Source organism: Oreochromis aureus, linkage group 23 (genome assembly GCF_013358895.1).
Source record: "Oreochromis aureus strain Israel breed Guangdong linkage group 23, ZZ_aureus, whole genome shotgun sequence".
Lineage (NCBI taxonomy): Eukaryota > Metazoa > Chordata > Actinopteri > Cichliformes > Cichlidae > Oreochromis > Oreochromis aureus.
Genome location: NC_052963.1, coordinates 46203375 through 46219384, shown reverse-complemented (window position 1 = coordinate 46219384; position 16010 = coordinate 46203375). Strand labels below are relative to the sequence as shown.

At 41.2% G+C, this 16010-nt stretch overlaps 1 protein-coding gene across 6 annotated transcripts in view; it reads left to right on the top strand.

Annotated features, from left to right (window-relative positions):
• Positions 1–15789, top strand: part of LOC116335503 (arf-GAP with Rho-GAP domain, ANK repeat and PH domain-containing protein 3-like) — a 66039-nt gene extending 50250 nt beyond the window's left edge. The window contains exons 10-12 of one of the 6 annotated variants that reach the window (XR_005610397.1): positions 8715–8842; positions 11682–11802; positions 15698–15789. Coding sequence is in view for 3 of the 6 variants with exons in the window: in XM_039607390.1 (XP_039463324.1) it covers positions 8710–8778; positions 11682–11802; positions 15698–15724 (217 nt within the window). In the remaining 3 variants the exon portion in view is untranslated. Of the gene's footprint in view, positions 1–8709; positions 8843–9715; positions 9776–11681; positions 11803–15697 lie in introns of those variants that run through there. The other 5 variants (XM_039607391.1, XM_039607390.1, XR_005610398.1 and 2 more) reach the window with 5 other exon arrangements.
• Positions 15790–16010: the final 221 nt, after the last annotated feature.

Genomic DNA, 16010 nt, shown 5'->3' with positions numbered 1-16010 from the left:
GCCCAGACCTGGACTCTAATTGGGGGGGTGGGATCACTCTGTCTCTCCTTCACCATCGCGTGTCCAGGCCCAGGCTTCAATTTCTTCTGCCCAGGCCCGGACTCTAATTGGGGGGGTGGGATCACTCTGTCTCTCCTTCACCATCGCGTGTCCAGGCCCAGGCTTCAATTTCTTCTGCCCAGGCCTGGACTCTAATTGGGGGGGTGGGATCACTCTGTCTCTCCTTCACCATCGCGTGTCCAGGCCCAGGCTTCAACTTCTTCTGCCCAGGCCCGGACTCTAATTAGGGGGGCGGGGATCTCTCTGTCTCTCCTTCACCATCGCGTGTCCAGGCCCAGGCTTCAATTTTTTCTGCCCAGACCCGGACTCTAATTGGGGGGCGGGATCACTCTTTCTCTCCTTCACCATCGCGTGTCCAGGTTCAGGCTTCAACTTCTTCTGCCCAGGCCCGGACTCTAATTGGGGGGCGGGATCACTCTTTCTCTCGTTCACCATTGCGTGTCCAGGCCCAGGCTTCAACTTCTTCTGCCCAGGCCCGGACTCTAATTGTGGCGGCGATCACTCTTTCTCTCCTTCACCATCGCGTGTCCAGGCCCAGGCTTCAACTTCTTCTGCCCAGGCCTGGACTCTAATTGGGGGGGTGGGATCACACTAGTTATGATCATGTCTCACCTCTAGTCTTCTCTGTCTTAATTTCAGGTTTCCACCATGTGTTGTAGATAGTTCAGGAGGTTAACTTGACCAAGCAGTCTTTGGGTTTCAGCTAAGTATTGTTTAGAATACCAGAATAGGGAGGATGGTGTAGTTTATTAGATTGATACATATATACCAACAGGACAGTGTACATCACTGTGACAACAGCGTTTGTTTTCATTCAAAGGCTTTATGGTTTTTCCTATAATACCTGGTGGGCCGGTCTCCAGTCAAAATGCCCGGGCCGATTTTTTGTCCCAGTCCAGCCCTGGTGTAACTGACTGTAAAAAGTCAGCATAAGGAAAATAAACTACACTTAAATTTGGTTTATATCTGACCCAGATAGACTGCAGGTCATAAGTTCTCACCTGAAGTTCATTTCCCCTGATACTGGGACCGACACCTGCGGCCGCCTCGGGTCTCTCCTCCCCCTGCCTCCCCTTTCCGTTGTTGTGCCAAAAAGTGATTGCCTGTTGCACCTGCTGGCCTCCACCACTTGCTAATGTTACTCAATTTGTGAAAGCTCCGCAATAGCCACTACCAAACAATTGAGTTATTTTTACACATCTCCCAGCATCTGGCCAATCCACCACCTTTCAGCGTTTATACCGTTACGAAAAAAACAAATAACAACAACAACAACAACAACCAAAAAAAACCCCATCGGCCCATAAAAAAGAAAAATGACCATCGGCTCACCGGGCAAATGCCGGTATGCCCGATAATGAGTCCAACTATGTCACTTGGTAGAAGCTCCTTACCGTTTGAAGAAATCTCTTCTCAATCTGCTGTCCTCTTTTGCTTGCATCTTTTTTTTTTTCCATCTAAGACTGACGTTATTCCATGTTAATTAGTTTTCCCCGTGAAAAACACAGCAACTCATCTTATTCCTGGGCGCCAGGGATTCGTACTCCGGATCTCAGCAGAGAAGTGCCAATAAACGTTGCAGGCTCATCCAGGTATCAGTTTGACACAGGTTCTCTTCTGTGACGTCACAGTTGGAACACTAACGCCTCTGCGTAACCATGTTTACAGGGGGACGCTTTGGAGCTCTGCTGCTCAGCAACAGAAGATTTCAGGTTAAACTCTAAATCCAAATAAAATCAATATACTGTATATGTGTATAGTGTACCGCGTAAGAGTTCATTTTATGGAAGAGGTTGACAGGTGACCGATGGCAGCCATACTGAGGTGAGTTGTTGAGGATATGTCGAGCTGTTGATAAGCACGGCTGTTTTTGTGCTCTTATATACTGTTAGCCTGTTTTGGCTGGCGTTAGTGAAGCTGCTTTCAACTGGATGTAACATTGTTGAACTCTGATGATTAATGAATAAACTCTCGATGTGACGATGGTAGAATGTAATTGTAACCCTGTATTAATTTAGTCGTTTGATACCGTTTAATATTCAGTACATCTGTTTGGTGTTTTGTTTTTAACATGCCCTGGAAAAAGTTTAAGTTTTACAATGCCGCTGATTTACGACTCTTTCGCGACAGTCAACTGTGGCGGTTCTCAGAGGTAGCTCATGTGAGCCAGCAGTGACATCTGTACATTTATTCTCCTGCTAGGTAAGAATTGGTGTTTTATACGTACATTGTTTCTTTCTATATGTTATCGTTTGGTTATGTTATGATGTGTGGTTAATGATGATTATTAGTGTGCTAATCGTGAATAAGCTAGTAAGCTTGAAAATTAGCAGCCATGTTAAGCGGACTTCGGTGATCAAGTTCGTGTGTCACTGTTTGGAATATAAACCCATATGGCTTGCACTACTTTTAAGATGTAAGCTAAAGGGATGTGTTTTTAAAAAGGTGCAAGAAGGACCTAACTCAGTGAGCAATGTGTGTTCAGTGTACAGTAAGTTGTCATTCATGTTGTGCATTTGAACTAGCAGACTGCACTGTTGTTGTTTAGGGGCTATGAGCACACATGGTCTGTAGCTGTGTCAGAGCAAGCTTTTGTGAGCCAGCGGTGATATCTGTACACGCAGTACCTTTAAAATACTCATGTTTCATTCTCCTGCTAGCAGTGGAGGAGACTTTTCTGCTGTGGAATTAGCCCTGCTGTCCTGCCGTCTTACTGGTGCCACTGAGGGATCAGCGGCTGCTACATATTCTTCTCGACCTCGAGTATTTGGACTGAAGGACTCACAGACACGTTTCATATTTAGCTCTATACATTTTTTTAAATTTTTTTTTTAATATATATTTTCTTGGCCAGCTATTTTCTTATTCACAAAGGCTGTATGGAGACATTTTGGTTATTGCCACAGACACTTTCTCTTACTATGGATGGAGGATGTTGCACTTTTACAACCCATGGACTGAGAAAGGACTCAATAAGTCATATGTTCACATATTCCAGGGTTAAACAAAAGTGAGTCTCAATTTGATATTAAGTGATGTGTTGGTAACTGATGCCAATGTTTTTCTTCTTTCTCCCTGTTTAAATCCCATTCATGTAAGGGACCCTAATTTTATCCTGCTACAAACATATTCACCCAGTGTTATTTAAGTAAAGCGGATGTGAGAGAGGCTGTGATGAAGTCCTGGAGTTTTTAAGGATGTACGTGCTCCAGTCCAGAAATTTGTATGATATGTTGGACACAGGTGGTAAAGTGCCATCACATCCTGAATAAATTGTCCTCTGTTCTTTGGTAAGCTGACATATTGGTTACATAATCATATTGTTTATCTGAGGGGAAGTGTGAGTTTTAGAATACTGGAGCCTAAGGTTAGGTGCAATAATATTCAACTGTAATATTAGTTTATAACTAGGTCTTGTCAGTTAGCCGGTGTTCAATTCAATTCAATTCAATTTTATTTATATAGCGCCAAATCACAACAAAAGTCGCCTCAAGGCGCTTTATATTGTACAATAGATCGCACAATAATAAATACAGAGAAACCCCAACAATCATATCATATGACCCCCTATGAGCAAGCACTTTGGCGACAGTGGGAAGGAAAAACTCCCTTTTAACAGGAAGAAACCTCCGGCAGAACCAGGCTCAGGGAGGGGCGGCCATCTGCTGCGACCGGTTGGGGTGAAGAAGGAAAACAGGATGAATGACATGCTGTGGAAGAGAGACAGAAATTAATAACAGATATGATTCGATGCAGAGGGTCTATTAACACATAGTGAGTGGCTGGAAAGGAAAAACTCAATGCATCATGGGAATCCCGGCAGCCTCACGTCTATTGCAGCATAACTAAGGGAGGATTCAGGGTCACCTGGTCCAGCCCTAACTATATGCTTTAGCAAAAGGAAAGTTTTAAGCCTAATCTTGAAAGTAGAGATAGTGTCTGTCTCCCGAATCCAAACTGGAAGCTGGTTCCACAGAAGAGGGGCCTGAAAACTGAAGGCTCTGCCTCCCATTCTACTTTTAAATACTCTAGGAACAACAAGTAGGCCTGCAGAGCGAGAGCGAAGTGCTCTAATAGGGTGATATGGTACTACAAGGTCATTAAGATAAGATGGGGCCTGATTATTTAAGACCTTGTATGTGAGGAGCAGGATTTTGAATTCAATTCTGGATTTAACAGGAAGCCAATGAAGGAAGCCAAAACAGGAGAAATCTGCTCTCTCTTTCTAGTCCCTGTCAGGACTCTTGCTGCAGCATTTTGGATTAGCTGAAGACTTTTCAGGGAGTTTTAGGACATCCTGATAATAAAGAATTACAGTAGTCCAGCCTGGAAGTAATAAATGCATGAACTAGTTTTTCAGCATCACTCTGAGACAGGATATTTCTAATTTTAGATGTTGTTGCGCAAATGGAAGAAAGCAGTCTTACATATTTGTTTAATATGTGCATTGAAGGACATGTCCTGGTCAAAAATGACTCAAGGTTCCTCACAGTGTTACTGGAGGCCAAGGTAATGCCATCCAGAGTAAGAATCTGGTTAGATACCATATTTCTAAGATTTTCAGGGCTGAGTACAATAACCTCAGTTTTATCTGAATTAAGAAGCAGAAAGTTAGCGGACATCCAGGTCTTTATGTCTTTAAGACATTCCTGCAGTTTAACTAATTGGTGTGTGTTACCTGGCTTCATGGATAGATAGAGCTGCGTGTCATCTGCATAGCAGTGAAAATGTATGCTATGTCTTCTAATGATGCTGCCTAAGGGAAGCATGTATAATGTAAATAGAATTGGTCCTAGCACTGAACCCTGTGGAACATCATAATTGACCCTAGTGTGTGAAGAGGGCTCTCCATTTACATGAACAAATTGGAGTCTATTAGATAGATATGATACAAACCACTGCAGTGCAGTACCTGTAATACCTACAGCATGTTCTAATCGCTCTAATAGGATATTATGGTCAACAGTATCGAATGCAGCACTGAGGTCTAGCAGGACAAGCACAGAGATGAGTCCACTGTCAGAGGCCATAAGAAGATCATTTGTAACCTTCACTAAAGCTGTTTCTGTGCTGTGATGAGCTCTGAAACCTGACTGAAACTCTTCAAATAAGCCATTCCTCTGCAGATGATCTGTTAGCTGTTTGACAACTACTCTTTCAAGGATTTTTGATATAAAAGGAAGGTTGGAAATTGGCCTGTAATTAGCTAAGACTGCTGGGTCTAGAGATGCTTTTTGAGTAAAGGTTTAACTACAGCCACCTTGAAGGCCTGTGGTACATAGCCGATTATTAGAGATAGGTTGATCATACTTAAGATTGAAGAATTAATTAATGGCAGGACTTCTTTGAGCAGTTTTGTAGGAATGGGGTCTAAAAGACACGTTGATGGTTTGGAGGAATTAATTATTGAAGTTAACTCAGAAAGATCAATTGGAGAAAAGAGTCTAACTTAACATCGATGGTACTAAAAGTAGCTGTAGATAATATTACATCTGTGGGATGATTATTGGTAATTTTTTCTCTAATGATAAAAATTTTATTTGTGAAGAAGTTCATGAAGTCATTACTAGTTAACGTTAAAGGGATTGTTGGCTCAGTAGAGCTCTGACTGTTTGTCAGCCTGGCTACAGTGCTGAAGAGAAACCTGGGGTTGTTCTTATTTTCTTCAATCAGTGATGAATAGTAAGATGTTCTGGCTTTGCGGAGGGCTTTCTTATAAAGCAGCAAACTATTTCTCCAGGCTAAATGATGATCCTCTAAATTTGTGACGCCATTTCCTCTCCAGCTTACGAGTTATCTGCTTTAGGCTACGTGTTTGAGAATTATACCACGGAGTCAGGTACTTCTGATTTGAGGCCTTAGTTTTCACAGGAGCTACAGTATCCAGAGTCGTACGTAGTGAGAAGGTAAAATTATTAACAAGATAATCAACCTCTGTTGGAGTAGCGTTCAGGTAGCTGCTCTGCTCTGTGTTGGTACAGGGCATTGAAGATGATAACAGTGGGTGGATTATATTCTTAAACTTAGTTACAGCACTTTCAGAAAGACATCTACTTTGATAAAGTCTACTCTCCACTGCTGTGTAATCAATTATTGTAAATGTAAATGTTATCAGGAAATGATCAGACAGCAGAGGGTTTTCAGGAAACACTGTTAAATGTTCAGTTTCTATGCCATATGTTAAAACAAGATCTAGAGTGTGATTAAAGTGGTGGGTGGGTTCTTTTACATTCTGAGAGAAGCCAATTGAGTCTAATAACAGATTAAATGCGATGTTGAGGCTGTCATTTTAGCATCTACATGGATGTTAAAATCACCCACAATAATTATTTTATCTGAGCTGAGCACTAAATCAGATAAAAGTCTGAGAAATCAGAGAGAAACTCTGTGTAAGGCCCAGGTGGACGATAGATGATAACAAGTAAGACTGGTTTCTGAGTTTTACAGCTGGGGTGGACGAGGCTAAGCATCAGGCTTTCAAATGAATTAAAAGTCTGTCTTGGTCTTTCGTTAATTAATAGGCTGGTGTGAAAAATTGCTGCCACACCGCCCCTCGGCCTGTGCTTGGGATTTCTGGTAGTTAGAATGACTCGGGGTGTTGATTCATTTAAACTAACATACTCATCCTGCTGCAACCAGGTTTCTGTAAGGCAGAGTAAATCGATTTGTTGATCAATTATTAAGTCATATACTAACAGAGACTTGGAGGAGAGAGACCTAATATTTAATAATCCACATTTCACTGTTTTACTCTTTGGTTCAGATGTGGATACTGTATTGTTCTTTCTTTGTGATTTTTATGTTTAAGTTGTTTATTGCTGGTTTTTAGTTTGTTTTTGTCTGTTTGGGAGCTGACACAGTCTCTATGGAGATGGGTTTTTGGGGGGGGGGTACCAGGAGGAGAGAAGCTGCAGAGAGGCGTGTAAGACTGCAACTCTGCTTCCTGGTCCCAACTCTGGATAGTCATATTTTGGGGAGTTTAATAAATTGGTCCATATTTCTAGAAATGAGAGCTGCTCCATCCAAAGTGGGATGGATGCCGTCTCTCCTAACAAGACCAGGTTTCCTCCAGAAGGTTTGCCAATTATCTATGAAGCCCACATCGTTTCTGGGACACCACTCAGACAGCCAGCAATTTAAGGAGAACATGCGGCTAAACATGTCACTCCTGGTCTGATTGGGGAGGGGACCAGAGAAAACTACAGAGTCCGACATTGTTTGTTGTTGTTGTGTCAGAAAGTCATATCTGCCATAAACTAATTTCTGGTATTTGTCAAAAACCAGTTGATCATATTTAAACTGCTATAGACAACTTTTTGGTCTATAATATGTGAAACATGTCAAATGTATCCCTCATGAGTGATATTGAGTTATCTTGTGCCACAAATAACATTCCTGTCACAAGGTAGAAGCTGCAATCAGTTTTTGGCAGTGATTTTTACTTCTTATTCATTCATTTGACATTAAAATGGCTCTTTTAAAGAGCAGTCTGGCCAAGAGGACAGCAGAAATTGCAACAAATATAATAATAGTTTTGTAAACATATTTTAAGTGTCCCAAAAGGACTGGGTTGGTTTTAATGTAGTTACAATAACACAGAGTTATAAATATACTTGAAAAAATGGGTCGTTATTAAATTTGATATATACCCTTTTGTGAATCATGCTCACTAAAGTCTATTTACCAATATAAGTGAAGACATTGGAAATCAGTTTTTGTCAGACTTTTTGGCACAACGCTGGAGGTAAAACAGGTATGATCCTTCATATCTGGAGTCTGAAGGTGCAGACGTAAGTTCAGATATCCCTGGGATGTTTAAGAGTTTAGAATTTCTCTGGTTCATTGGCTTTAGTCAGATAAGTCAGTAATCACCCAAGATTAGTTCCCTAGTACTCCTGAATTCAAATAAATATTCAGGGGATTGGGCCCTGTGCTTTCCCACAGGTGAACTCAGGTGAAATGAAAGAAGTAGTGGATGCCCTCCTCCTCTGGCACAATGATAACTCAGAAAAGCTCCTTGGAGTAAGGAGATCAGGCTCAGAAGTGGTTCTTTCTAAGAATGTATATCTGTATTTATAAATGACATCCTAAGGATGAGTAATGCTTAAATAATGAGGAATTAAGCAGTGACCAGTGACACGTTTAAAAATGTCTCATTGTTATCTACTATTCTGTGTTTGTTTATGAGTACAAGATCCTTTTTTTCTATCAAATAACCTAAAAAATGACTGACTGCACCTTTAAAAATACTAACTTAAGTAACCAAGATAAGCCAGCAGTCCACAGCAAATAATTTGTGCACCATGTCACTAAAGTTATTTTAACTGCAAATTTAAAAGTAAACATAAATGAACCAAAGAGGAAGTGACATGACTTTGAGGACAGATGTGATCAGATGGAAAGTGCAGAAAGCTGACTGATGTCCATCTGTGGCTGCATTAAATGTTGGCCTGTCCTGTATTAGGCATTAAGGATTTTCTTTGATGGCCATTTAGCTCTTATGGCATGATATTTGTTTAATAATTGATTGGTACAGTGTATTAAATAATTTGATAAATAAGATGTTAAAAACCTCATCATCATATCAAACATGATCGATTTGGGGGGAGTTTGTTTGGCACATGCTGACTGCTTTCTAATTCTAACCAGAACAGGAGGCGAGAGCAGAGAACAAGAGTGCAGCAGTTTGGTGAAAGGAACAGGAAAGGTGAAGAAGAGGTGAGCATCCAAAAGACGAGCAAGAGGACAGTTTCAAAGGAGACATTATGGCACAATAAAAGCTGTAAGAGCAGAGATTCATTCATATTTTTACTATTTTTTCTTTAGGTTTTACTCCCACTGCTTACAATAAATCAAATATATAATACAAACAAGAAGAACTCAAATTGCATTGATTGTTCAGTATAATTCTGTGACTTCAACCTTTAGCTAACGTATAATGTTTGACTTTTTATATAAATGTGACTATAAAATATAGTCAATAATATTAAAAAGGTGCTGTTACTGAGTGAAACTTCCAAAGATTTCAGATCTGGATGTAGTCCCAGTGTTTTAAGATCCTAGCAGCGCTCGTATTTATGGCCACATTTTTCAAAGATACGAGCTATCTGGGTGCTGACTCAGGGGGACCACTTTAGTTCATTGAAACTTTAATGCCAGTTTAGTTTAAGACATTAAGCTGGACACATTTTGAATCAAATTGATAATAACAGAGCGATGCTGGACATAAGCAGCTGTGTTAGTGTGACGCCCTGCATATTTGAAGGATTGCGATAAACTTCCGTTCTTACTGAATCTGTAACATTGTCTTGATCTGCCTACATCATTTTTTAAATAGTTTGCATTGTTAAATGAGTTTTGTAAATGGACTGATTCTTACATAGCGCTTTTCTACTCTCCCGGAGTACTCAAAGCGCTATACAACATGCCTCATTCACACCCACTCATACAAGCACTTCTAAACTCAAGTGCAAACTAAACTACATTCATACTCCGATGAACGCATCAGAGGGCAACTTGGGGTTAGTATCTTGCCCAAGGATATTTGGCATGCAGACTAGGAAAGCCAAGGATCAAACCACCAACCTTCCAATCAGAAGCTGATCTGCTCTACCACCTGAGCCACAGCGACACAGTTTTGTGTTACTGTGCACAGAGAAAAACTCACCTGATGTAGTGGTAAGGCCATGTTCACCACTAGATGGAGACAACCTGGCACAGGTATTTTTTCTACATACTAAATTTCACACTGAAAAGCCTTGGTGGGAATTTTTGTTTTATTAAATTCCAGTTCTTTGTATTCTTTTCAGCAAAGAGAGACACGGCTCCGAATGGTCTAACTCAAAAAATGATCTTTAATTTTACATTTTCCGGAAAATGGAGACTGAGCACACATGGAAACGCCAGCTCACGTCTGGGGCATCAGGAGCCTGTCTCGCTATATATATTTTTCAACACGTCACCCATAGTTTCGATACAAACAAACCCTTATATGGAACAAGTTCCTCTTTTCTGTGTCTGATTTATTAATATGCCTGTGCACTGAAACTTCCTGTTCTCTGCACAAGACGTGCAGTCTACTCTGTGACTTTTGGCCTACATTCTAACTCACAAGGGCGTTTTCCTACACTGGGCTCTATAAAACAATATAAACAGAAAATAAGCATTAAGAATATATATTAATTACATGACAGTTCACCCCCTTTTTGTGTTTCCCCAAGAAACACAACATAATTCCTAATTTATCCCATTAAGTTTTACTTTCATGTGACAATAATAGCTAAAATATAACAAAGATCAAGCTCTTAGACAGCACCTCATGTTTGCGCTGGGCTGTAAACTACTTTTTAAGTAGAATCCCAGTTTAAACCCACTTCTGACTTCCCTCACTGCTCACGGTAGAATCCAATCAAATATAATTAACTTTTTCTGGTAAACGGGCCTACATTACTTTTGTCACTCTTTGGAAACAGCCTCTATAAAGTTAACCTGTTTCCTCTTTAAAACTTAGGCCTGGTTTCTTCGCCCCCTTTAACGGGTAGCGCACATCCGGCCTGAACACTGTGTGTGGGCAATTTACATAACATAGAAATCCTGCAAACTATTACTAAAGTCCCTATCATTACTCCTTATTATTTTATGGTCACATTTAACCTGTATCTAACAAGCTTTTAGTCTCCTAAACAACACATTTTCTGGAACTGTGCTTCTCTGTGCTCTGCGCTTCTTTTTCTGGTTGGTTCCGGTTGGTCTGAGGCTTCCTGGATTCTCGCCACCCCTGTGGTCGCTGTGGTTCTGGAATCTTCTCCTGTAAAGGATAGAAAACAAAACGCCTCTCTCTGCTACACCTCAATAATCTACTGTGTTCATCTATTGTTCCCTTAATTATTCAAAGTTGGTTCAAAATATCATGTTCTGGGCTCTATCCTTTACTTAATCTTTACTTAACCTTAATGTTCTTTATGTGTGTGAGCAACACTTTTAATTTTATTAAACACACCCAGGGTAAAATATACACCATCAGCCTATTAGCATAGAAAGCAAAATAAAAAATGTCTTGAGGTCTTTCCAGTGTTTTCAAAATTGTTTTTGCCACATAAGTATAAATCTAAATCATGCATGTGTAATATAGAAAAAAGCACAAACAGTTGTGCTGTTTGTTCATAATAAATGGGTAGGGGTGCACAGTCAGTAAAAGTCACCAAGGCTCTGCAGAGCTCCAAACCTCCTCTGCCACAGACAGAAGCATCAAAAATGTGCACTGGGAGCTTCATGGCATGGATTTCTACAGCCACGCAAATCTATATGTATGTGGCCAAGAACCTTAGTCCTTGTAGGGTATCTTAGCATGGTTTACTTGTGTCAGTTAGGTCAGCTAGTGGGAGGGCAGAGAGGGCAGCCTTTACAGTATTTTATTGTAGAGTGACAGGAACTGCCTATGAGCTTCTAATAAGCAATAAATATTGACAGAAGATATATCAAAGGAAATATATTGATGAAAATCAAAGAAGAGAAACATTTATGTGATGTTCCATTTTCCTGAGAACTGATTGGCTGTGATGAGTCCTTCAAGTACTACATGCTACTTTGTCCTGCTGGTTAAGTCTGCTGTCTGTTCTCAGGCCTCCTCCTGTTTCACTGCCATATATCCATCACCAGAGGGCTCCACTGACCTGCCTGCTGACATCAGAGCACACCCCTGTGTCATGTGACCTGGCAAAGCTGGACTCAGACCTGGCCCAGGCAAGTTCAAAGGCAGTTGTGGTAGAGAGAGCAGAGAGTATAGTAGAGCACCGGAAGGATGAGGTGGAAACAGGAAGTGTGTAGATTCAGTGGATTTGGCATCCTCCATCTGTCTCCATGCTCTCTTTACTGGCCTTCTAAAAATCACTTCTAAAAACTCCTGTAGCTGTGTAGCTGCTTTTGTTTAAATGTTTAGGATAGCATTTAGAATTCAACTTTACTGTCATTACACATGTCTAAATACAGGGTAACAAAATACAGTTTGCATCTAATCAGTAAGTGCAATAAGAGCAAATATACAGATGTACTGATATATACAGAATGGTGAAATAGTTATGAACAGAGAGACCAAATATACAGCTGAAGTTCAGACAAATGTATAGCATATAGATGTTCTATATTGCTGTACAGACGGGCAGATATACAGGTGTACCATGAACAAATATACAGATGTGCTACATATATACAGATATATCAGTGTGAGTTAAACAGATCTACAGAGTGCTATGACTATATCTACAGCAGTGGAAGCATAGCTCTCTGAACAGACTATAATAGACACTATAACAGAGACTATACTCTGTCAGTGTCCTAAAACTATAGCAGTAACCAATGTGAGCATATGGTGAAGGTTGAGAATGAAATGATCACGGTCACTGGGAGGAGGAGTGTAGAAGGGTTCAGTGAGTGTGGATGGAAACGTGCGGGGGACTGAGTTCAGTAGGGTGACAGCTGTGGGGAAGAAGCTGTTCCTAAACCTGCTGGTTTTAGTTTGAAGGCTCCTGTAGCGCCTTCTGGAGGACAGGAGCTGGAGGCAGGATGAGAGGAGTCCCTGAGAATGATGCGTGCTCGGCGTAGACATCTCTTCTTGTGGACATCCTCAATGGCAGGAAGTGGAGTCCCTGTGATGCCTTGGCCGGCTTTCACCACCCGCTGCAGTGCCTTGCGGTCAGCAACAGAGCAGTTCCCATACCAGACTGTGACACAGTTGGTCAGGATGCTCTCTATCGCACAGCGGTAGAAGTTAACCAGTATGTCAGTAGACAGGTGGTTCTTCTTCAGTATCCTAAAGAAAAAAAGGCGCTGATGGGCCTTCTTGACCAGGCTGGAGGTGTTAGTTGACCAGGACAGATTCTCAAAGATGTGGGTCCCCTAGAACTTGAAGCTGGAGACCCGTTCAACAGCTGTGCCATTTATGTAGATGGGGACACGGGTATCTCGCTTCTCCCTCCTGAAGTCCACAATGAGGTCTTTGGTTTTGCTGGTATTCAGGAGCAGGTTATTGTCAGCACCACACAGCTAGGTGCTTTACGTCTTCCCTGTAGCCAGTCTCATCGTTGTCACTGATGAGACAGTCACCGCGGTGTCATCTGCAGACTTGATGATGGAGTTGGATCCGTACCCTAGGTCTGCAGTCATAGAGGAATGGTCTCAGCACACAGCCCTGTGAAGTGCCAGTGTGAGTGTGATGGTGGTAGAGCAGTTATGGCCTGGCCTAACATGCTGGGGTCTGTTGGTCAGAAAGTCCATGATCCAGGTACAGATGGAGTTGCTGAGTCCAAGATCCACAAGTTTGGTGACCAGCTTGGAGGGAATAACTGTACTGAATGCTGAGCTGAAGTCAACAAACAGCATTCTTACATAAGTATTGCATAAATATCTGAGTACACGTTGCAAGAAACTACATTCCCAGATCACATCCAGTGTGTGCTGGAAAATTTGCAACAATTCTACAAAAATGTTCCACATGGTTGTTTTTATTTTCTTCCTACTGGTGATGATCCAGTGGGGCTCCAGTCACTCCAGACTCCCCTGTGGTTCCACAAAACAAACAAACTTGTGCATCCATGACTGATCCTGCTGCTTCCACTGCACTTCACTGCTGTATGAATTGAATTGATGAATATGAATTGATCTTTTCATGACTGTTCACTTTGGACAAGCAGGAAACAGAGGTGACGCTGACTTGTGGCTTTGCAGGATGATTCCCTTTAACAACAAGAGCATGCACACAGTTTGTTTAGGCCACCATGAAGAGCTCACATTGTAAATCACAAAGAGCCAGTATATGATACTGTAGCTTCCACTCACTGTGACAGGATGGCTCGTAGGAGGTGATTACACTCTGCTTCATTTGGTTCCAGTTCAGATTAAGGGACAACACATGGAAGGACGGAAACTGGAAACAAATGTTAGAAAAATATTTACTGTTAGAAAACATTCAGTAGAAACAATATCTATTTTTCTGTTTGGCTTCAAATCTGAGTCTCCAAAAGCCAGTCAGACAGTAGAGTTGGTATAAACAGAGAGAGGAGATGAAGCTTCTTTTAGACAGAGGAATGAAAATATTTAGATTTACTTAAAAGGATAATTCTCTATTTTTAGCACATTCCACTTTCATTTTCTTGCCATTAAGCTATAATTAGCTTTAATTTCATTTAAAATACATGAACACAGAAAATAAGAGTGTGAATCTGGTAAAAGATAAAACCTAAAATGTAGCATTGTTAAAGGTTCCTGCTCACTGACCCCTCTGTCTCTTTTCTTAACTGCTGTATATGTGCTGGATTATTTGGACTACATTGCATTGTACAGTTAGACTATGATTGTATCTGTGGGGCTTAAAGACAATGACATTTGTTCACACACTCACAGTGGATTCATTTTCAGAGATCAGGGAGCACTGCTTTAGGGCTGGTCTGGAGACATTAACTGGCTCTAAGTGACAGAAAGCGCTGTAAGGACTGAGAAAAAACAGTATTAATCCCTTTTTGGTGCACATTATGACAGCTGGGATTTATGTATTGTATATATTATGTGTTGAGGTTTTCTCTTTGTGACTGAGGTCCTTTCTGGCGGTGAGATTTGTGTTGAGCATGCAGTGCAGAGTGATCAGACACATATATGCTGTTCCACAAATGGGATGTTTTTATTGTAGTCACTGTAGCAAGTGAGATCGGTGAGAAATAAACCAGGAAAGATGGAAGGAAAAGATCAAACAACAGATCCTAAAGTCAATGATACAATCTGAATGAGAACGAAAGGCTAACTGTGTGTGTGGCTGAGATACTCGTCACTTCTGCAGACGAGCAGCAGAGACAGTTCAACAGGCCACAGAGTATTTTCCCAAAAGTCTCGGGGATCATCGAGATGTTTTCTGGCAAAACTGAGAGCAGCCTTTGTTCCTTTTGCTCAGCAGGGTTTCCATCTTACAGTGTGATTTAGCAGGTGGGGGAACCCTAAAATCAGCTATAGTGGCTCTTTGTAGATTTACACAACTGAAATCAGCAAGGGTTAGGGTTAGGGTTACCCCCCTAACCCTAACCCCAGCAACCAGCTGTGCCAAAAAACCAAAACCACACAGCGGCCCACTTGGACCCTTTACTATGGCACACGTCATCTCTTTGTATGTGACGTCCCCTGGTGATTATTTCAAAGAGGACTGAAGGCTCAGAGTGACAAAAACAATAACTCCCTGCAAATGTGTTAAACCAAAAGTAACGAGAAAATGTAAGCAGTCCAAATTACAGACATGTGTTTAAAATGTATTGAGGAAAAGTAAAAAGTACTCCAGTAAAGTACAGATACCTTAAAGTTATACTTTAGTACAGTAGAAGTACAAAGTATTTGTACTTTGTTACTTCCCCCTTGTGATGAACCTTAACTGAGACGAGTGGGTCGTGCAGCTCTTCGTTCTGGGCTGTTTGGTGACCTCTTGGATGCGTCGTGGCTGGACGGCCAGCTGCTTCTAGGAAGCTTCACCACTGTTTCCATGTTTTCCATTTGTGGATAATGGCTCTCACTGTGGTTTGGTGGAGTCCCATAGCTTTAGACATGGCTTTATAACCTTTTCCACACTGACAGATCTCAATTCATTTGTGTCTGATTTTCTTAGGATGCCGGCATGATGTCTGGCTTCTGAGGATCTTCTGGTCTGTGACACACCACAGTTAATTTATCTTAATAATAAACATTTTCATTTAGAAAGTGCATTTTGTGTTTACTTGTGTTGTTGTTGTGTAATATTTAAATGTGATGATCTGAACAGTGTGACACTTTCTGACACCACTGTTGATTTGATTTTTTATGCATTTCTTTCTTTCTTTGGAGTGATCATGATCGGCCACCTAGACCAAAAATTCCAGGGCCGATTTCCTCCCAGTCCAGCCCTGATTCCTCAGTCATTCTTGTGGGCTACATCTCTCAGA